Source organism: Peromyscus leucopus, chromosome 4, assembly GCF_004664715.2.
Source record: "Peromyscus leucopus breed LL Stock chromosome 4, UCI_PerLeu_2.1, whole genome shotgun sequence".
In the NCBI taxonomy this organism is placed as follows: Eukaryota; Metazoa; Chordata; class Mammalia; order Rodentia; family Cricetidae; genus Peromyscus; species Peromyscus leucopus.
In genome coordinates this window covers 61,283,601-61,305,477 of record NC_051066.1, presented here as the reverse complement: position 1 = coordinate 61,305,477, position 21,877 = coordinate 61,283,601, and the positions used below count along the sequence as shown (strand labels likewise).

Here is a 21,877-nt window from a genome sequence, read left to right as displayed (position 1 = left end):
CCTTTCCTTATGAGAAAGCAATCAGGAGGGGGCAGTTCTGTGGGTCACCGTCAACATGCCCACCACTCACTGTCACTTGTCCGCTTCCGGGGCAGAACGGATCCTGCCTGGAGATGGCCTGGGTTACAGTTTTCCCTTGGAGCGCATGCAGAGTCCTGGGTTCTCGGAGACTTACTCTACCTCCCCCAATGACCGGGCAACCCCCACCCCACCCCAGCTGCTGAATTTGTCAAAGGGGTCACACTGGAAGATGCTGCCCAGTGTCAAACGTGACGATGCCAACTCTTCTGCTTGCAGGTGAACGAGACAACACTGAAGGGTACAGCCTCCACCAACCCGGTGTTCCCCAGTGACCAGGCCACTGTGGAAAAGCAGTCCACGGACTCCGGGGCCTACTCCATCGGCCACTAGGGCCCCTCCCCAGGGTCCCATGCTCACCCTTAGGCTGCAGACTCTCCAACGGGCCACCCTGTCTGGGCAGATGGGGGTGGGATGGGGGAGAGAGGGCTCTCATTTCTGCTGCTCATCCCAAAGACCACAGCCAGGTATCTAGGTCCTTACTGTTCAGCAGACAGATAATGCTTCCTGCTAAGACCCGAATCTTGCCTTTATCCCTTGCATGCCTCCCATCTGCTTCCCAGGGTCTTAGGACAGCAGTATCCATCCCTTTCCAAAGGAGAGAGAAAATGGTTGCTACGGTTACACCCATAGGCCCTACCAAGTACCAGGCACTTCCATACACATTATCTCATTGAGCCCTTAAAATAATCCTATAGGGTATATTTCTGGGGTTTTTTGTTTTTGAAGAGAAGCAAAGGCTCAGGGAGACTGAGTCATTTGCCCCAGTCCACGTGACCAGAAAGTGAGATTTATACCCAGATCTAACTCCTTTGCCCACATCTGTGAGGGAAGAATGAACTCCCTGAATGTGGTTCCTTTGTGTCCATTGCCTTTCCCTGCCTTTCCCGTAACTAGATCACCAGTGAGCTTTCTCGGCAATGCAGGCCCCACTTTAGGGGAGCCCAGTGAGATGGAGTATAAACTCTTATTTCTGACTTGGCCAAGTCCAGCTTCAGAAGGAAATAGGAGGTATGTCTGTCGGTGAATTTTTCCTCACCCATATCTCAAGCCCAAGCTGAGGAGTAGATCTTTATTCTCCATATAGGCCCTCACACATCTGGACCCTCACTCCAGAATCCAGATAGAAGATACACACACACACACACACACACACACACACACACACACACACACACACACACGACAGGTGAGAAGTGATTTCTAAACCTAGCATCATGCCCCAGGACATCAGCTGCCTTTGTTTAAGCATTGTTGGAAAAGCCTTACTTAGGGGCTAGGGATGTAGCTGAATAGATACAGTGTTTGTTTAGCATGGGTAAAGAAAGCCTAGGGCCAACCTCCAGCACTGTATAAACCAGGTATGGTGGTGCACATCTGTAATCCCAGCACTCAGGAGGTGGAGACGGCGGGGGGGGGGGGGTGGGAATCAGCCAGGTCAGCCAGGCCTGTTCCATGTGATCCTAATAGGCTAAAGGGCCTCAGGAACCATCATGTCCAACTCTCTTGCTTACAGATCAACACTAAGGCCAGAAATGGAAAACGGCTTCCCTTGTGCCATAGTTAGAGGCCAAGAGAGAACACAGGTGTCCTGTGCTCAGAGAAGGACACTATAGAACTGAAGTCAAGTCCATCTTGTCTCTGTCTTTTAAAGTAAAGAGGAGAGGGAGAGGAAGCCCTAAATCTCAGAAGCTCAAGGACAGAATCAAGGTTTGGGGAGGAAGCAACTTGCAAGGCTTTTTTGGTTTGGTTTGGTTTTCTTGTTTGGTTGCTTTAGATGAAAAGATGTTGCTATGTATCCCTGGCTGGCCTCAGCTTTACAGTCCTCCTCCCTCACCCTTTCCCCAGGATTGGGATTTACAGGCAAGTGTCATCATCCAGCTGGGGGCACCTCTTTAAAAAGAATACAGAATTAGATATCAGAGAGGTTCATGAAAAAGAGTAGGCCTGAGATATAAGTTTCATTAGTGTCAGGGCCAGTCTCCCCTGGGAACATGGGCATGGTGATGAGGTCTTGGGAGAGATGAGCATGCATGTAGACAGAGGGCTGGCCCCTCACCAGAAGGTGCAGAGAGATGTCGGGGAAGGGATGGTGTAGGAGTGCTTTGGGAAGACTTCTACGGGAGTGCTTGAACAGACCCAACCCCAATGATCTCCACCCAGGGGGAGAAGGGGTAAGAGTCCTCTCACCAGGTCCATCAATCCTGCCCTCCATCTGCTACTCACAGCCCCCATCATTATGGGCGATGGGATACTGTCTCCCTAGCACCAGCATCAGCTCCTGGGTAGTATCCAGTGGACCTGGCCAGGCTTCATCTCTCCAGCAGAGACATCAGTAAAGGAAACAGCACATCCTCCAATAAGGAGGCCCCCAGGCCCCCTTTGAGCTAAGGCTGAGTTCACAAAGATGCTTCCTAGGAGGAGATGGAGACACTGTGTCCTGGAAGGGAACTGTACCCCAGACTAGGATAATCCTCCCCCAGGTGCCTGAGCCTCTTCTGGACCTTCCAGTAAGTGTGTAAGCCCCATTCTCTACTCCCTTTGTCTGAATCAAGTCCACTTTTGTGTGCTATTAGATGTAGGCTAATAGAAATTACAACAGCCAGCTTGTATCTGATACACTGTGATTTACTCAGCGCCGTCACCGACGTGGTCACGCGGGCCCTGACCACACCTGGGGAGGTTTCTGTGGTTTGTTATTAATTTGGTAGAAAAACAAGTAGACAGTTCTTGGAACTAGAGCTGGAAGCTGTGTTCACTCTCCAGGCTACAAGCTGTCATTCAGTGGTGGAGGGGCTCACCATTGGCAAGCTGTGGGCTAAATGGATGACAGGCATTGCCGAACTCAACCTTCATTTTACAAAAGAAACTGAGGCCAAATGAAATGAGGGAATGGAAGCAGAAGTGACATGAACCCAGAGATTTGTGATGCTGGAGTGTGAGATGTTGACTTCTGTGTGTATCTACTGGGGGAAAGTCAGGAAATGTGTCGACTCGCCTTTTGTCTAGATTTGTTGCCTGGGCTAGGCAAGATCCTGCTGCAATAACTGGTGAAGTCTAAGCGAAGTAGCTAGGCAGGATGAGGCACACGGTCTCCCAGGGGCAGGGAAATAGAGAGCTGGAGAATTGTAAGAATCATCTGGTGCCCAGACCTTCACTAGCCAGAAGCAGGAACAAGTTACAGAGCCAACTGTCTTCAGAGATGCCGAGGCTGTCCTCCTGAGTCTCTAGGAAGCGAACTCAGTGGACACAGCAGTCTGTTTCCCTTCCCTCCCACCAGATCCCCGCCATACCCTGACATCCCATACCCTTCCTTTCTGTGTTCCTCCTCACAACACCTTGTTCTCAGCAAGCTACCAGTCAGTCTCCTGGGGATAGTAATTGATAAGGTTCTGGGGACTGTCTTCTCTCAAGATTATGTGCCTTTTAGTCAAGAGCTAAGCAAGAGTGAGAGGCTGTAAACAGCCAGCACAATTGCCACATAAGGGCCGAGTGTGATACTCAGAAACAGTGCCAGAGACTTGAGGAGCATTTTACTAGCTAGGCGTGCTCTAAGGAGGCTTTAGTCGAGAAGGCGCTTGTCCCCCCAACACACACACCTCTGCCTATGGCCCTAGCCATCAGGGTGTTGGGTTCCTTTAGACACCATTCTCTGTGAGGGAAGGAGAGGAGGTGGCGAGAAAGGGAGCGAGTGACTGCATCAGGAGCTTGGTGTACCCCGAAATGTCCTCGTTACTGCTCATCATCCACCTCCTGCAACAATCCCACTTTCTCTAGAAGCATTGAGTCAAGACTCCACTTACTGCAGTGTTCGATGCAGGGACCTCCATGGCACCCCACTCTTAGGCAGCTCCACCTCTTGGCAGGATTCTTGCCACGATTAGGAGCTGAGCCAACGATCCCTCTACCAAGACAGACCCTGGGCATCCTCCATCAGTGAGGTGCCATGGGTGTCAGGGCCTACTCATCCATGTTCAAAGACCTCCATGTTCAAAGGACTTAGCTATACTGTTTCTCTAGGGCTGTGCCCCATCCCTGTTCCAATCCCTCAAATCCAGTAGCCTTAAAGAGAGAATGTGTGGGATACCAGTATACATTTGTATTTTGGGTATCCCACATTTACAAGTGCATGTACAGAAATTCTCTCACCATGAGCAAGCATATAGACACACACAATTTGAGGTTTTCTCTATACTCTTTAATGCCCAGTCTCAACTGTGAACCTCCTGTTCTGTCTACTCTAAATACTTTTTGTGAAATCTTTCTAGCCCGCTGTTCTAGCTGGCTTGAAGTTAACGGTAAAAATGATATTCCCTCCATCTCCCCAGGTCTGAGAAAGTGACGTGAAGGAACGATGAGGCCCAAGATAATAGAACTAAGGGTAGGATCTATGCTCTTGCCAGTCTCTTGCCTTGGGCTTATGAGTGTAGGACAGATCCCTTCAAAACTGTAGCCTCTCTACAGAAAGAGTAGGTGATAATGGAGGAGAGGGCTGCCTCTCTCTTGAAACACCCAGGAGGAGGCTGGGAGAATGGGAAATGGGAGTCATTGCTGGATGCCAAAAAGCATAGCACTAGAGGGACAGACTTCTGTAAAAGAGGGTTTTCACCCCTCAGGGTGTCCCCCACTCTCAATCTCAGTATTGCATACCAGATCTTGAGTAAGCCCCTTCTCTTCCATTTGGAAAGCCACTCGACCCCCCCACCTCACAATAAGACCAAGCAAAAGCAGGACCGGCTCCCCAGCAGATGGCTCTTCTCTGCTCTCCTCTCACTGACTAGAAAGGTGGAATGAGAGCCAGTGAAGAAGAGACGGCAGAGAGCATTGCTCAGCTTCCGGGTGACTTGGTACTGCCACCACGCAATGCCCCAAGCTCTGTCACTGCTCCCCGCCCGCATCAGGCTGCCTAGTCCCACCGTCTTTCACTTCTAGGATTTTCCCAACAAACAGGAGTCTCCGAGAAAGGGCAATGAAGAAACAAGACTTTTTGGGGTTGGTGGCACTCGCCTTTAATCCCAGCACTCAGGAGGCAGACACAGGCAGGTCTCTATGAGTTCCAGGCCAGCCTGGTCTACAGAGCGAGTTCCACAAAGGAAAGAAACAAGACTTAGGTGCAGTGGAAAGCCTGACTTTTTGACCAGGAGAGGCAGGGGACAGAACTGAATGCCAAATGGTGGGACACCAGCAGCCAGGGCTGTGAAGGCAGGAGGTTCGAAGGTAGAGTCCCACCTCCAACTTAGAAGGAGCAGATGAAAGGCAGGCGGCGTTTGCAGGAAGCTCTTCGCCAATGGCCCCCTGCAGCAGAAAACGCAGTGATATAAACTGACTGGGGTCTGCACTGAGCTCCAACCCTCCCTCATCAGGTACCTTTCTATCCCCTTACATAGCGATCATCATCTTTGGAGGAAGAGATTTGTGGCAACAATTTGCTGTATTGTAGCTGGTAAGTAGCAAGGGTGGCATGCAAATCACAGCCCTCTTACTCTAGCATGCATTCAGCCACTTTACTAAAGTGCTGCACATCTGCCATGTATGCTGTTCCCCACATCTGCAGCTGGAAGCTAGCATCTTGTCTCAGCCATCACCAATTTCTACATCCACTCCTTCCATTCGCATCTGCTGGTCTTGCTGACCACTTAAGTCATTCAAGTTTGTTAGCCTGGTATCAGAGGAAGTAAAGGGCTCCCACCTACTCCCTCTACAAGGTGTCCCATCATCTGGACTTGCCCTGAGAAGTCTTTACACCTCAGCCCTCCCCACAGACCAAGTCTGAGTTCTCCATATGGAGTGAGTAGGTTTGAAGAGGTGTGTCCAGGCAGCTCAAAGAAACAGCAACTAAAAATACTACTTTATCAATGCATCTCCTTTGTCTGGAGCCTATCCCTCTCACCTGTGGTGCCTAGAGTCACACAGTGTCCTCCCCCACACCCAGGCTGCCCTGGGGCCCAGTATCCAAAATCCCAGCAGCTCCCATCAGTCCAGCGAAATTTCTTCCAGAAGAACTAGAGAAGAAAGAAAGTGGATCAGAGAACCAAAGAAGGCAGGAAGATCCAAGCCATTGCTGACTCCTCTCACTGCCTGGAAAGAGGCTGAATGCTCTCACCACCCATCTCTCAGGGGTTGCAGGGGATGTGATGGAGAATAACCATTGCTCCCAGACACCATACAGGGCAGATTTCCCCAACTGTGCTGATCTTATTAACATGCAGGCTCGGATTCAGGAGTTCAGGCATGGGGCCCATTATTCTGCAGCTCTAACAAGCTACCAGGTGATACTGATGATGATGGCCCATGGACCATCCTCTAGTACTAAGTATAATTCATTCATCCACTATCTTAGGATTACCACCAGGGATGGAGATCCCTGTTTTACAGCTGAAGAAAAACCAAGGATCTGAGGGTGCTCCTCAGATAGTAAACAACTGGGATGAGCCCGGAGTCAGTTTCCTGGAATCTGTCTGTCACTTCAGTTTTGTATGATCACTTGTCTCAAAAACCCAGCTCTGAGGACCGGAGAGATGGCTCATCTGGTAAAGGGCTTGCCTGAGTTCAATCTCTAGCACTTACATTAAATATCCAGGCTGCTGGTTCACACTTGGAATATCAGTGTTAGGTACCAAAGATAAATGGATTCCTTTGGGGTTCATAGTCAGCCAGTGCAGCTGATAGGATAGCCTAGGTCCCAGTGAGAGACTCTGTCTTAAAAAATAAGCTAGGTGGCTCCTAAGGAACGACACCTGAGATTGGCCTATGGTCTCCACATTCAGGTATACACAGAAAACACACACACACACACACACACACACACACACACACACACACACACACACACCAAACCTAGGGAAGGGTGAGAGAGAAGTAAGAAGGAACCCTTATATAACATGTACTAATTTTGATCTGAAGTGTCCCCCCAAAGACCATGTGTTAAAGACTGTGTCCCCAACTCGTGATAGAATTGGGAGGTGGTAGAACATTTAAGAGGTAGAGTTTACTAAGAGACAGTTAGGTCATCTGGGGCATGCTCTTGAAGAGAATGCTAGGACCCTGAACCCTTTCATTCTTCTTTGCTTCTCTGTCACCAGAAGTAAATAGTCGTCTTCTGCCACACACTCCCATCATGACATCCTGTGTGTCAAATCCAAACCAACACCTTCAAGTGAGTGTAAACTGAAGCCTCTGAACTTACATGCCAAATAAGTCTTTCTTCCTTATAAAGTGATTCTCTCAAGCATTTTGTCACAGTGACAGCTGACTAGCTGGTAACAATTGTCAATTTTCTTGGTGTAAATTTACCACAGCTAATTTTGAGCTATAAGCCTGAAGTAATTGAATATGAAATTAGTGAGAGGTATGGGCAATCAATTCTCCCAAGACAGTACAGGGCAACTCCAGCATCCTATTGCCTATCATTTAAAGGACACCTTAACTGTGAGCCAGCAAATGATCCCTCAAGACAATCAAAACTTTCTGAACTGAGTTGGGTCAGAACTTACCCAGCCTCTAAGGATGCCTCCAATCCAGATGCGGGCCTGGTTGATCTTCCTGGCCAAGCATTGGATTTGGTAGTTGAAACTGTAGCTATGGATGGACGCAAGATTGCCTCGGTAGCATCTCCTGCAGACACGCTGCAGAGAGGAGAGATGGGATAGAGAATTCATTCTTTTGCCTCAAGATCCTGAATCACCAAGAAAGATCCCTAAAACTATTCACAGATTCATTATAAGGAATCCACTTGCTTCCATCAAGCCTCTATTTTGCTTCTTTATCAGTGGTCAGGGCATCCTTGCAGGAAATAGTAATCCTAATAATAATTATAGCCACCATTTAGAGACTGCTTCACATGGCAATTCAAATGCATAATCTCCTCTGACCTGTACTACAATTAAAAAACAGCAGTACCATACAGTGAGCCCTCCATAGTTGTGGGTTTCTTGGCCACATATTCAATCAACCATACACTGAAAATATCTCTTGTATGTTTGTATGTGGGGCTCTGAGAGTAATGCATGCCTGTGAGGGTGTAGATGCACACCTGCAGAAGCCAGCGCAGAGCATCGGGCTGAGTGTCCTCTATCACTCACTATCTGCCTTACTGCCTGAGACAGGATCTCTCATTGAACCAGAAGCTTGTTGCTTGAGATAGGCTTCCTGGCCAGTGAGCTCTCGGGATCTACCTGTCTCTGCCCCCTAGTGCTAAGGTTACAGGCATGCACTGCAATATCCAGATTTTTCCATTGGGTGCTAGAGATTTGAACTCAAGTCTTCATGCTTTCAAAACAAGCTCACTTTACCCACGAAGCCATCTCCTCAGCCCCTAAAAATGTGTGTTTTTAGTTATATTTACACTGAATGATGCTCTTTCTTTTGGCATTAGTCCTCAAATAATAAAGTATAAAAACTATTCTCATGAATTTACATTTCAGTATTACAAATAATCTAGAGAATGGTTTAAAGAATACAAGAGGGGGTAAAGAGATAGCTCAGTGAGTAGATAAATGAGTTTGATCCCAGGCCACACATGGAGGAAAGATAAAATAAACTCCTGAAAGTTGTCTTCTGACCTACATGCATACGTCATAGTGTGTGCACCCCCACATGAACACGCAATAAATAATAAGCATAAACATTTAACATACAGGAGAATGTACGAGGATTATATGCAAACACTATGCCATCTATACATAAGCACCTTGAACATAGATATTAGTTTCTACTGGGAGGGTCCTGGGACCAATGTCCCATGGAGACTAAAGGGCAACCATATATCTTCATTTGGAAGAGCCTGATCTCTGAAAGGTGAAGAGAGTCACACAGAAAAAAATTAATGGTCAGTGAAAGAAGGCAGTATTTAACACAGGGTTTTTTTTTCTTTTCTTGTTAGAGGTAAGATTACTCCTTTAAAATTCATTTCAGTGCAGTTGTCAAATCTTGACATTTCCTAGTTAGCATGTACACACACACACACACACACACACACACACACACACACATATCCAGAAGTATTGAGTGAGGTACAGAAGGGTAAGTCTGTCACTTTGAATCTCCCCTCTTATAGGAGTTGTTTTTAATGCTCTATATGGTTATTTTGTTTTTGGTTTTGGTTTTGGTTTTGGTTTTTCGAGACAGGGTTTCTCTGTGTAGCTTTGCGCCTTTCCTGGAACTCACTTGGTAGCCCAGGCTGGCCTCGAACTCACAGAGATCCGCCTGCCTCTGCCTCCCGAGTGCTGGGATTAAAGGCATGCGCCACCACCGCCCGGCCATCTATATGGTTTTAATACAATATTTTATTTATTATGAAATTCTCATACACACATACAATGTGTTTCAATCATATTCATCTCCTCGCTTCCTACTCTAGCTCCTCCTGAATCACATACACATCCTCTTTCCAACCTCATATCTTCTTTTAGTAAACATATGACCCAAAGAGACTAATTAATACTGTCCATACATGCATGACCATACTCAACCTACCAGTGGCCACACCCCTAAAGGAAATTGACTTTCTCTTAGCAGCCATCAATTGACAATAACTCCTCATCTAAGGATGGTGCTTGTGGACCCCTGCACATCCATAATGGAATGGTGACTGGCTTGATCTTCTGCAGGTCTTGTGCAGGCAACCACAGCTGTTGTGGGCTCATGAATGCAACAGTTCTGTCATTTCCAGAAGATGCCACTTCACCCCAATCTTACCCTCAACCTCCGGCTCTTACACCTATTCCACTTCGTCTTCCATGAAACACAAGTATCCCTGTCACCAAAGTGTTTGTACACAAGTCAGTTCTAAAAGTGCAGTCCTCAGACCAAGATGATCTCCGTTCCCTATGACTTTGTTACAGTCCTTAGAGCAATGCACCCCTCAGGCCTCTTGATTCAAAGACTGTGAAGATGGAGCTACAAATCCTATATTTTAACAAGACCTCCAGGCAATTCTGCAGCTTTGAGAAACACTAGTCTAAATGAATAGAGAACAGAATTTTTAACCCAGTCCTTTTCCCTCCCCTTGACCTTTTCATGATGTCTTCCTATCACTTACCTGAGCCCTATCAAAAGTCTTGGGAGTCCTAACCAGCACGTAGCGGCAGCTCTTGCACCCAGGAGCTCCCTGCAAATTAGCTGTGTCCTCTTCCCTGGGGCATGCTGAGTCCTTGTCTAAGGCATCTGGGTTGGACTCCTCATCTTCAAAGATGTCTTGATGTTCAGAACCCTCAGCCTCCTCTCCCTCTGTCTGCATTGTCTCTTGGGTCAGAGCCAAATCTCCTTCCTGCTCCCTTGAACCATCTGCATCCTTCCACAGGTCTGGCTGTCTCTTTGGGTCCTCCAGATTCGGGTGAGTGGCCTCTAGGAAGAAGAGGTAATCTGCCATCACATGAGACGCTCTCTTCCTCCAGCACCTCGGACAGCTCCAACTATCCACTAGAGCTTTCCTGGGTCCTAATCTGGAGCCACACACTAGTAAGGAACTCCTCTAGGTTGGGTAAAAAGAGATGTCTTACACCAGACCCATAGAGGGACAACAGCCTGAATGCTGGCTGACACCATAGGTATGTATATGGGTGGGAAGACCTTGTGAGAAAAGCCTGAAATGATCACTGGCCCTTCATCCTATAATATAGATGCTTTGTTTTTGTTTTTGTTTATTTCCTCCTGAAGGAGCCAGTTCTGGGTCTGGGAGATATCTAACCAGAGATGTGTGAGCAACCTGAAAAGAACACACTGTGACCCTGGCCCTGTGATAACAGCAACAATGACCAAAAGGGTGGGAGAGAAGGAAAAGGAGGAAGATGGATGAGAATGAAAGGGAAGGACTTACCCAGATGAAAAGCAGAAACTGTCCCCAACAGGAGAAGAGACAGGACCAGGGGCTGCTTCATATCTCCTTGATCATGTAGTAGAGGCAATTCTGCCTTCGTCCTCAGAACTGTCCTTCTTGTGTCCAACACAGCTTCTGGCACATGACATGATGTTCGTTTAATTACCTGATTAAAGGGAAGGCCAGAGAACCTCCTCTTCCTCCTTTTCCTCCTCCTCCTCTGATAGACAGACCCTGAGCTGGAAAGTCTGAAACAGGAGTTAGGGATGGGCAACTGAGCTGCACAAGCGCCCTCCTAAGATCTTCATGCCTGTTCCTAGGACCGCATTCTACCCGGATTCCAGACCTGCAGGGACAGGTCAGCCCCCAGCCAGAGCTGACTTCACTTATGTGGGAAAAGAAGAGGCAAAGACAGTAGTTATGGTGATCCTAGAAACAGGCTCCCCAGATGTTTAGGTGCTAGTGTCCCCTGTTTCCTCCCTGACCCTGGCCCAGCACAGCACGCACTTTATGGGAGTCTGTGGTTGCACACAGACTCTCTCTCAGTGGTTGCAGCCACTGCTGCACATTCAGGCCTTATACTGGGTTTTTGGGGAAGTGGAAGGGGCCAGGGTGATTGCTCCAGGCCAGGCTTGGGGATAATGGAACTGATAATAATTTGTTCAGTTTTGTCACTCCAGACCCTGCTCTCTGTTAAGACAGCAGAGCCCTGCCCTCTGGGGCCTGCTGCCCTAACTCAAAGCCCATGTGCGCCAGTTTATTTAAGAGGTATGTGTAATGTCATGCCTATCAACCAGACATAATTAGAATTAATGGCCCGAAAGTGTCCAGCCTGAATGATATCCTGTAATTCAGAAGCAACCTTCCAAGGTTGCACGAAGTGATGTGCAAATCCTAGGAAGCAGCTAGGGACTACGAAGGGAAGGAGGATGAGAGGAGGTGAGCCTGAGCATCCACAAGAGGTGCTTCATAAACAGCACACCCCTGATCCCACCTTCATCCATCTCCACTGAGACTTTAGGATTTCCCTGCTTCACAGATGTAAATAATAGGATTCACAGAAGTAAAGCTCACTGAGCTTTCATGATTCCCTGGCTAGTTTTTGTGTCAACCTGACAAAAGCTAGAGTCATCTGAGATAAGGGAACTTCAACTGACAAATGTTCCCATAAGATCAGGCTGCAGTCAAGCCTTAGAGCATTTTCTTGATTAATGATTGATGGGGAAGGGCCCAGCCTATTGTGGGTGCTGCCATATCTGGGCTGATGGTCCTAGGTTCTATAAGAAAGCAGGCTGACAGCCTGATCTACAGAGCGAGATCCAGGAAAGGCACCAGAACTACACAGAAAAACCCTGTCTTGAAAAAACAAAACAAAACTAACAAACAAAAATAGCTGGGTGGTGGTGGCGCACGCCTTTAATCCCAGCACTCGGGAGGCAGAGGCAGGCAGATCTCTGTGAGTTCGAGGCCAACCTGGGCTACCAAGTGAGTTCCAGGAAAAGGTGCAAAGCTACACAGAGAAACCCTGTCTTGAAAAACAAAAACAAAAGAAAAGAAAAGAAAAGAAAAAGAAAAGCTGAGCAAGCCATGACGAGCAAGCCAGTAAGCAGCACCACTCCATGGCCTCTGTATCAGCTCCTGCTTCCAGGTTCCTGTCCTGTTTGAATTCCTGCCCAAACTGCTTTTGATGATGAACAGTTGTATGGAAGTGTGCCCTTTCTTCTCCCATGATGCTTTTGGTTATGGTGTTCCATCATAGCAATAAAAACCCTAACTAAGACTCATAAGAAGTCAAGGGGCAGGGATTTCTAAGTCCTAAACATTCTCACATTCTTTCTCTCTCCCTTCCTCCCTCCCTTTCTTCCTCTGTCCCTCCCTCCCTTCTCCCTCCCTCCATCCTTCCCTGTTCACAGACTAGGCCCTTTCTAGTTCTCATCTTCAATATGTACACTGTTTCTTCTGTACTATGGACCTGAATCAAGTTTCTCAACATTTATTTTCTTAATACATAGACCATGTATTAGTTGTGGGGGCTGCTCTATGCATTATCTAAAATTTAATAGCACCATTTATCTGTATCCATGAGATGTCTGACATCACACATACACCCAGAAGGCAACAATCGAAAACATTTCTACACATTTCATCGCCTGATGTCCTCTGGATCATTTAGAGACCACCGTCCTGGACTATATCATTTCATCTAACCTCTAGATGTACCTCCAGAGCTGGCAAAGAACTGGAATGAAAACCCTCATGTTAAGTCTTCTGGTCAATCTGTAGATCACCTTGCCCTCCCCACCCTCACTGTCTACCTCCACCAGCCCTCTTGACCCTAACAGGGTTAGGACTAGGATCAAGCAATGAAACATTCATCTCAGGCCACAAATTTAAGAAGACACTAAACAAATTCAATATTTTTTTTTTTTTTTTTGGCTTTTCGAGACAGGATTTCTCTGTGTAGCTTTGCGCCTTTTCCTGGAACTTACTTGGTAGCCCAGGCTGGCCTCGAACTCACAGAGGTCCTCCTGCCTCTGCCTCCCGTGTGCTGGGATTAAAGGCGTGCCCCACCACTGCCCGGCTAACAAATTCAATATTAAATATAAGTAATATTTTACTGCAAACATTCTTAAAATCAAATTGCATGCAAATATATTCACAATGACTAATTTTACTGAAACAGCCAAGCTCCAGTTCATTCACTGTTGCCCAAAGAGAACACAGTGAGTGTATAGCCCTGGCTTTGCCATAACGTCCTGCCAAGAGCTTGTGGATTGTTGGAAGTGAGGTTGATGCAACTGGGAGGTGTTCTGTTGGACAGTGCACACTTGTTACCTATATACTGGCCCACACCTCTAAAGAAGTAGATGCGGGTCACTTAGAGGGCAAGATGGCCTGAGTGCCTTGACTTCCTCTCCTCTCCCAAGGGACCTGTAATTGGAGAAGAAACTGAGAGGCCATTTCCTGGCCTGATTTCAAAGTAACGGCCTTGGCCCTTATCTCTCCACCCAACAGACCAGACTGCCTGCTTATCTACCTGACAGTGGGAAGGTTGGTCAGTTCCAGGAACCCCAAAACTTGGTCTATAAGTTTCAAGTTTGAGATTGCTCCAGTGAGAAAAGGAGAAACATAGATGCCCTTCCCTGTTGCTCTCCTTCACCCTGAGGCCCATGACAGCGGTGACATTTCATTGGGTGTCTGGGGTGAGTCCCAGGGGTTGCTCTTCTCATGAGCCCACACTACCATAAGCTTTGCACGCATTATTTCTTTTTACAAATCTCCAAGTGCTTAAAGGAGTTGCCCAAGGTCCCCTGGCAAGTCAGAGACCGGGCTAAACCCAGGGTTTTATGCCTTTTATGCACCCGACCTTGGCCTTCCTCTCTTTGACTTCTGTCTTCTCCAACCCCATTCATTCATTCACATGGATCCTGTTTTCCTTGCACACAAATCCTGGAAAAAAAAAAAAACAGGCCATTCCAAAAGCTTCCGTAACCTTGTCGGTGGCCACAGTGACTCCTCTGTAACTGAAAACCAGAAGTAATGTTTTTGAAGGTTTGTTCCAGACCAGGCACTATGTTTCCACAAGGTTTTTTACAACTATTACTTCCATATGTAATTCTAAAAAATTATCCTACAAATTGGGCATTAGCCACCTTAACTTCACAAATTTACTGAAAAAAACTAATAGAGGTGAATGATTTTTCCAGTTCTCACAGCCCACAAGTCCTTGTTTCCTTCCAAAGGTGTTACCCTGACAATCTAGCCAATGGTACCAATGCTTCCAAGTCTCGGTGTTACTGTTTTCATTTATGTTCAAATTGGCTTTTCTTTCCAAGGCTCAGTTATACCCTGTTTCATCCAAATGATGAGTTTAATCATGAGAAGCTAGCAGCATGATATATAATAAAATCCCAAACTGAGGACAGTGACAAGATCTTCCTCTAAAGAAACCAGCCAGGGCAGAGCTGTCAGAGAATTGCCTGGCGTGTGGAGCCGGGGTGTCCTTGTGAGATGAGGCCCTTTGAGCTTCCCATGGTCCTTGTCAGTGAATAGGTGATGCACTGTACTTGCTCAGGAGGCTGAGTGTCCACTCTGTGCTTTGCATGCTGCTACACTCTGGGCATTCCATCGAAAGTGTTGATGTCTGCTGCAGAGAGCTCGGTCAGCATCTTGCCAAAAAGGAAGAATGCTCACACAAGCTATCTCTTGGGACACAAGGCCAGTCTTTTTATTTTATTTATTTCATGGACTTTTTTTTTTTTTTTTTTTTTTTTTTTGGTTTTTTGGTTTTTCGAGACAGGGTTTCTCTGTGCAGCTTTGCACCTTTCCTGGATCTCATTCTGTCGACCAGGCTGGCCTCGAACTCACAAAGATCCACCTGCCTCTGCCTCCCGAGTGCTGGGATTAAAGGCGTGTGCCACCACCGCCGGACTTTTTTTTTTTTTTTTTTTGAAACAGGATACCATGTAGCCCAAGCTGACCTCAAACTCACCATGTAGCTGATGATGATCTTGAACTTCTGATCCTGCTGCCTCCACCTCCCAAGTACTAGGATTACAAATGCGTGCCTCTCTCCTTTTTTATGTGGTGTTGGGGATAGAACCCAGGGCTTCATGCATGCTGGGCAAGCACTCTACCAACCATGCTACATCCCTAGGCCCACTTTACTTAAAAAAAAATGGTTTAATGTATGAATAATATAGTCACCTTTCACGTGGGTTTCTAGATATTCATCTTGTCCTAAAACTCCAGTTTACCATTTTACCAAAAGGGTGATTCTCACCATCAGCATGATAAGGAAGGAAATCACAAGGTCAAAGCAGTGTGGAGTTCAGTCTCCTGAGCAAGTACAGTCCACTGCTTAGCATGGTAAAGTACCCTGGAGCTTCCTCCTTGGCATCCTTTAAAGAGACTCCCATGGAGCAGGTACCACAAAACCCACTAAGAGAAGCAAGACAAAAAAAAAATCTACCTAACTCTCAGCCTGGAGTTCTGAATGTAGTAGATGCCTAGCAAATGGTGGTGGGGAGCATCTTGTCTTATTCATGCATTCATTCATGCATTCTTTTATGGCAGCGTTGGAATCCCGACTCAGGACTTCACATGCGCCGGGGCAGCTACTCTACCACGGAGTTATGGTCCCAGCCCCTCACCATCTTTATTATTAATATTAAAACAAGAGCAGCAGTGCCGTCCCACAGCAGAAGATGGCCTCCATGAGGGGTGACAGTTCTGCCTCAGCTAGCACCCACCACGGAGCCAAACGCACAGAATTTCCGAAGCTCACCATATATAAAATCAACAGCTGACATGGCACAGTAGTCTCATGGACCAGAGTGTGGCTCTGTCTCTTTTTCAGCTTACAGAGTAACTAACCTTGAACAAACAGACCTTCTTCTCACTCAAAAACTCTCAGGTCTTCTTTTGCTTCCCCGGGACCCTGGACCCATATACAGTTGGAAAATTCCTGGAAGAAAAGGGCTTAGGCCATTGAGCCCTTTTGTCCCGCTTCTCTCCCTGGTAATATTAAAGCCGTTCTTCCCCATCTTTAACTGGGCTTCTTTTCCTCCAGATAGGTTGAGTCTTATGCCCCAAGAGAAAGTTAAGAGTAAAGGAAATCAGTCAAAAACTTCCAAGCATGGAAACAATGGCTAAAGGAGCAGGCTTTGGAGCTAAGAAAATCAAATCTCAGCTTTGGGAACATCCAGATGTTCTGTCTTGAGCAAGTCTTTCATCCATGTATGACTTCTCTGAGCCTGCTTCTGCATGGCAGAGATAATGATGATGGATGGCAAAGTGTGATCTATGCAAGGCATTTGCCACAGCGGGCGAGTACTCAATCATTGGTAACAACTAGCACATGTTCGTGCACTCTCTCTCTCTCTCTCTCTCTCTCTTCTCTCTCTTACACACACACACACACACACACACACACACACACACACACACACACACCCTGTGTCTTAGATCCCCAGACCTCATTGAGAGTCTGACTCATAATAAGGAGTTCATTATTGGGCTCTCTCCAAAGCAGAGCCTGAGACAAGGATTTGAGTACACATCCTATAGTTAATTTGGGGAAGTACAAAAACATTGCTAGAGGAAGAGAGGATTCATCTGGGGAGAGTCAAGCAGCCAATAAAATACATGCTGTAATGCCAGCCTCCTTAATAGAAAACAGAGAAATGGTGCCTGGGAGGGATTATCTTGATCAGGTTCATTGAGGTGTGAAGTCCCACCATTCCCTGGGTGTGGGTCCTGGGTTGTGTCTGGAAGAAGCTAGCTGCACACGGACATTCATCTCCTTGCTGCTTTCCAACTATTGATACAATGTAACCACCTGCCTTGAGTCTCTCTACCAGGACTTCCCTACCATAGTAGACCCTTAACCTGTGGCCCCAAATAAGCTCTGTCTTCCTGAGTCAGATATTTTGTCACAGCAGCTAATACAGTGGGAAAGAAGAGCTGGTGTAGGTGAGAGTCCACCCAAAACCTTCACATGCCTGGAAACTGTTGGCGAGGCCCTGACAATACCCAATACACAGATGCTAGGTAATCGGGTCTTCCATGGGCACTTTCGTGCCACCTGCACACATTTCTCTATTGTCAGAAGAAAGCCTTCATAAACCCCACTGCACCGTCATTTCCTGAAGAGTGCTGACTTTATGGCTCCTTCATGAAAGGTGTGGAGCAGAGTGAGATGAGAAAGCAGAAAGTCAAAAGGAGACTGAGCCACGAATGATCACAGGAGAAAAGGAATCTATTTCAGGAAAGCAGTTTTATTGTAGGAGACGAAAGAAGGGGGCATCTGGCAGGAAAGGAGAGGCAGGACCCAGGAGAGGATGAATTAGAACTCCTGGCTGGCACCAGCTCAATACGAACAGATGAAGGGACGTCTCTTGGCACAGACAGATCGACGCCAGTGGCCTCCTGTGAAGGGAGAATAGGAGAATTTCAGCTCTTTGTCTACACTCACGTGACACTAGGAATATTGTAGTTCCCACAGACTCTACACTTCACTCAGAAAGCTGCTCCCTCAGTGGCCAGCCTCACTTCCTGGCATTCTTCCTTGAGTCTCCCTGGCCTTCCCTTCATTCATCTCCAGCTAGCCTCACCTTGAGTACACAGGGTCACGCATCTGCCACCACCACGGCCAGGCTGGCCAGCAGCCCAAAATGCAAAGTTCCAAGAGCTTCCATCAACCCATCCAAAGCGTTTGCAGCGACCCTAGAGAAGGTAGGAGGCAAAGGGATACAGTGGGAGGGAGGGTGAGGGACAGAGCCAGCACTGTCCCTACTAACCCCCAAGGTCCTTGACCACAGGGCCATCATGGATAAGCTGGCAAGCTGAACTTTTGGCTCACAGCGATCATCACCACCCCATTCTCATCTCTATGGCGTGGTCATTCTTATATCATGAACCAGAAGTGGGGCAGAGGAAAACATACAGGTAAGGCAACAACCCCCAGACCACAAAGGTAAAAAGCTGGGAGGAACTTGGACTCAAGCCTGATTCTAGATCTTTGGTGGCACCTCAGTGTCTTGTCTGAGTGGCCTTCTGTCCCGGCTCTTCAGGGACAGTAAAGGGAAATACAGACAAAGTCGTAGCAAAGTTGAACCTGGATGGGGTCAAGAGGTGCTCCCACTTAGTTCTGGTATCCCTCTTACCCAGCCCGAGATCCTGCCTCCAATCCAGACTTGACCTTGGTTGAGTCCCCTGACAGAGCACTGGATATAAAAGTTAACTCTGAAGCTGTGGATGGAGGCGAGGCTGCCCCGGTAGCAGCGCCGGCAAACCGCCTGCAGAACAAAACAGAAGAGGAAGAAGGGAAGTCCCTCACCCCTCGCCAGGAGTGCCCATGGTCACAGTCATGGTCTCTGAGTCTCCATTCCCTTCCTCCCCGCCCCCACCCTCTGTTCTTACTCCCTGCCCTCTTTCCCCTCCCTCCATAGCCATAGCCATTAGAAAGCAGTAGAGCAAAGTACAGCACATTTCCCCAAGACCTTCTCCCCACCCAGCATCTCTGAAACTTCATCCTCTTCTGATGCCCCCCACCACCAGCCCACAAAAAGAGCAAGCATTAACGCTGTGGGAAATGGAGACATGTCTCCTGTCTGTCCCTGCTCTCCGCCTCAGCCACTTACTTGAGCGTTGTCAAACTGGTGAGGACTCCTCACCAGGAGGTATCGACAGGTCTTACATCCGGAGTCACCCATCAGTCTCACTGTGTCCTCTTCCTTAGGGCACTGGAGGTCCTCATCGGACACATCCTGGCCTGAGACAGCTCCCTCATCCCCAGGAGTATTTTCACTTCCAGAACCTTCCTCTTCCTCCAGAGGTATTAGCCCTCCCCAGGAGGACACTCTTCTACTTCCGGTCTTGACATCCCCACATCCCTAGGCAAGTTCTCATCTCTCAATGGGCTTTCGAAGTCGGAAGCGTCAGACCCTGGCAAGTAGAAAATTCAAGTGTCCTTCCTTCACACTTTCCCCTAGTCTCCCTAGACCTGTGGGCATCTCCTGCCCCACTCCCTGAACACCAGTGTGCAAAACCCTGCCTGAAAAGAAAGAAACCTACAGCCACATCTCCATGAGCAGACACCCCATGTCACACATGAGGTCAAGAAAGCTAACCACAGTAGCTTAGAGTCCATTCTTTGTGGGTCTGGGTCCTGGACTCGGCAATTACCACTTTTATTTCTTTGTTTGTGAAGTTGGTATACAACCCCAGGTACTTCATGGGGGTGCTCTGGGGACTAAAGGACATAACATGCAGAGGAAAATGCTCAGTAAACTCAAAGTCAAAAGAAACCATTATTACTGGAAACATCATTTAGAATTATGTAGAAAGAACAAAATTGGAAATGCCGGAACAGAATCAAGGCTACAGGCCTAACAGATGTTCTCAGGAGTCCTGCAGAACCCCTGTGTACTCTAGTGTACAGGGATTCTAAATTTGGGAATGATTGGTGATGGCACTGGTTATGTGAGTCAGACCTCATCTACTCCACACAGGAACAAAAGAGAGAGAGAGAGAGAGAGAGAGAGAGAGAGAGAGAGAGAGAGAGAGAGAGAGAGAGAGAGAGACTGAGAGAACTGACAACTCACTCAGATGAAGAGCAGACGCTCCTCCGACTAGAAGAGCCAGAAGCAGAGGGAATTTCATCTTGGCTTTGTCCTGAAACAGAGAACACAGATGTTTTACACAACACACACACACACACACACACACACACACACACACACACACTCCACAGCCAGACCATTTTGGACCTATGGGAGGAGGGTGTAGAAAAAGAAGGCAAGAATTTAGGATGAGCCAGAAGAGCTCAGGCTGAGCCCAGTCCATGCGGTTCTAAGGAACTCATCTGTTTTGCTCTGTTCATGACAAGGTTTCATATAGCCTAGGTAGCCTGGAACTCAATATGTAGCCAAGAATGGCATAGAATTCCTGATTATCCTGCTTCTGTTTCTCAAGCGCTGAGATTATAGGCATGTACCATCACCCCTGGTTTATATTTTGTTGGGGAATGAACCCAGGGCTTGGTGCATGCTGGGCAGGTACTCTACCAACTGAGGCCCAGCCCCAGCTCCAGGAAGTCCTTTCTGAACAAAATAAAGCACTCCATAAGGAGCAGCTCTGCCCAGCTTTCTTGTAAGCCAGCAAGTAAAATGAATTATTTATTTATTTCTCCATTCATTTACATTAACAAGCTTGTCCGTGTCTGCAATGTGAGTGAATGGAGAAGCAATGGTTGTTGACCTTGCTGGGAATGCACAGCCCTTAAACCGTGTGTTCCTTGCCCCAAGCCACACAGGATTCTCCTTTCCTTGACGGACAAGGAGAGTGTGCCTGTGGCTCAGAAGTGATGCTCATCGCACTAGCTCCAGCAGAAGCTAAAAGCCGCATGAAGCCCTGCCAGCCGACTAGAGCCCTCAGCCTAGAAGTCAGGGGTCTCCCCAGAGGCTGGACATCCCCAGTCGAGAAAAAACTTACAGGCCTTCCTGGGTCGTATCAAGTTTGCAAAGCTGGATCCCCCCTCACCCTATCTCACAGTGACTTTTATAGACACCTTGGAGGAAGTCCCCTGGGCACAGGAGGGTTTGCCTCAGCCAGAGGGAGGGGGGGCTGATAAGAGTCCTTTCTTCACTTATTTGATGAGTCTATTCCTTAGCCACCACGTGTGGGGGAAGGGAGCCTTGAGTTCTTGGTCTGAGCTAAGAGTTCCATTTCTGGGCTCCATTTCTGACTCTCCATGGGAGCTTTCCCCAATTCATTATTTTCCCACTTTACCTAAGTCATTGGGGGAAACACTCATTATCTGTTAAAGACTGACTTTTGGCCAGTTTCCCTCTTTGTAGACTGTTGTTTTAGATAGAAAAGCACCTTTACATAGGAAAACTTTCACAAAGTTGTTTATTGGTTGATTGTACCATCAAAACGACTGGGCCATGGATGGTGACTGAAATGGGTCACATCTGTTCTAGAGAATTCTTCTGCCTCTGAGCCTGAGGAGCTGTGTGCCCCATCAGGAAGGGAACAAAGCAAGACAGACAGGAAAACATGTGTCGTCTGTCTGTCTATCTGTCTGTCTGTTTACTGCCTCTGTTTCCCCTTTGTTTTTTGCTTTTTGTCTTGCCATGTGGTCCTGACTGGCCTGATACTGTATAGCTCGGGCTGTCTTCCAACTTGTGGCAATCCTCCTGTCTCAGCTTCTCTCGTGCTGAAACTGCAGGCATGTGCTACCATCACACCCAGCAAGGAGAAAATATTCAGTGTGAGAACACCACTTTACAAGAAGAAACCTTGGGCAGCTCTCCTTCCTGTGAGTTTTCATCGAGACCATATTTAGATGTGGAAAGAATTCACACCAGCCTGACGACCTTGGTGGCCTCCATGAGTGAGAAGGGAGGTAACTGTTCCTTCTTTTATTATTCTACATGTCTCCAGGTATTGCAATCTATGTGTGCAAAATCTATATGC

At 47.5% G+C, this 21,877-nt stretch overlaps 3 protein-coding genes across 3 annotated transcripts in view; 1 reads left to right on the top strand and 2 right to left on the bottom strand.

Moving 5' to 3' along the window:
• P2rx3 (purinergic receptor P2X 3) overlaps positions 1 to 1,485 on the top strand; it is a 36,656-nt gene extending 35,171 nt beyond the window's left edge. Inside the window, exon 13 of the mRNA XM_028894222.2 lies at positions 298 to 1,485. Coding sequence (XP_028750055.1) covers positions 298 to 411 — 114 coding nt within the window. The 3' untranslated portion in view covers positions 412 to 1,485. The remainder of the gene's footprint in view (positions 1 to 297) is intronic.
• Positions 1,486 to 5,033: 3,548 nt separating this feature from the next.
• On the bottom strand, positions 5,034 to 11,433 carry Prg3 (proteoglycan 3, pro eosinophil major basic protein 2). Its single transcript, XM_028894239.2, has 6 exons — positions 11,402 to 11,433; positions 10,895 to 11,029; positions 10,118 to 10,422; positions 7,572 to 7,703; positions 5,969 to 6,080; positions 5,034 to 5,373 (listed from the first exon to the last, which is right to left on the bottom strand). The coding sequence occupies exons 2-6, from the start codon at positions 10,953 to 10,955 to the stop codon at positions 5,315 to 5,317; spliced, it is 669 nt and encodes a 222-aa protein (XP_028750072.1). The 5' UTR covers positions 10,956 to 11,029; positions 11,402 to 11,433; the 3' UTR covers positions 5,034 to 5,314.
• Positions 11,434 to 17,653: 6,220 nt separating this feature from the next.
• On the bottom strand, positions 17,654 to 20,961 carry Prg2 (proteoglycan 2, pro eosinophil major basic protein). The gene is given in 7 exon segments (XM_028894211.2): positions 17,654 to 17,824; positions 18,010 to 18,121; positions 18,562 to 18,693; positions 19,039 to 19,239; positions 19,242 to 19,342; positions 20,002 to 20,071; positions 20,891 to 20,961. Coding segments are annotated over 6 exon segments (663 nt in total). The 5' UTR covers positions 20,060 to 20,071; positions 20,891 to 20,961; the 3' UTR covers positions 17,654 to 17,765.
• Between the last annotated feature and the right edge of the window lie 916 nt (positions 20,962 to 21,877).

Coding starts and splice junctions, on each gene's coding strand:
- Prg3 (XM_028894239.2), bottom strand. CDS start 10,955: ATGAAGCAGCCCCTGGTCCTGTCTCTTCTCCTGTTGGGGACAGTTTCT. Junction 6,081..7,571: donor GAGGCATCCTTAGAGGCTGG/GTAAGTTCTGAC, acceptor TTTCTTCTCTAG/TTCTTCTGGAAGAAATTTCG. Junction 5,374..5,968: donor TGTGACTCTAGGCACCACAG/GTGAGAGGGATA, acceptor TTTCTGCTGCAG/GGGGCCATTGGCGAAGAGCT.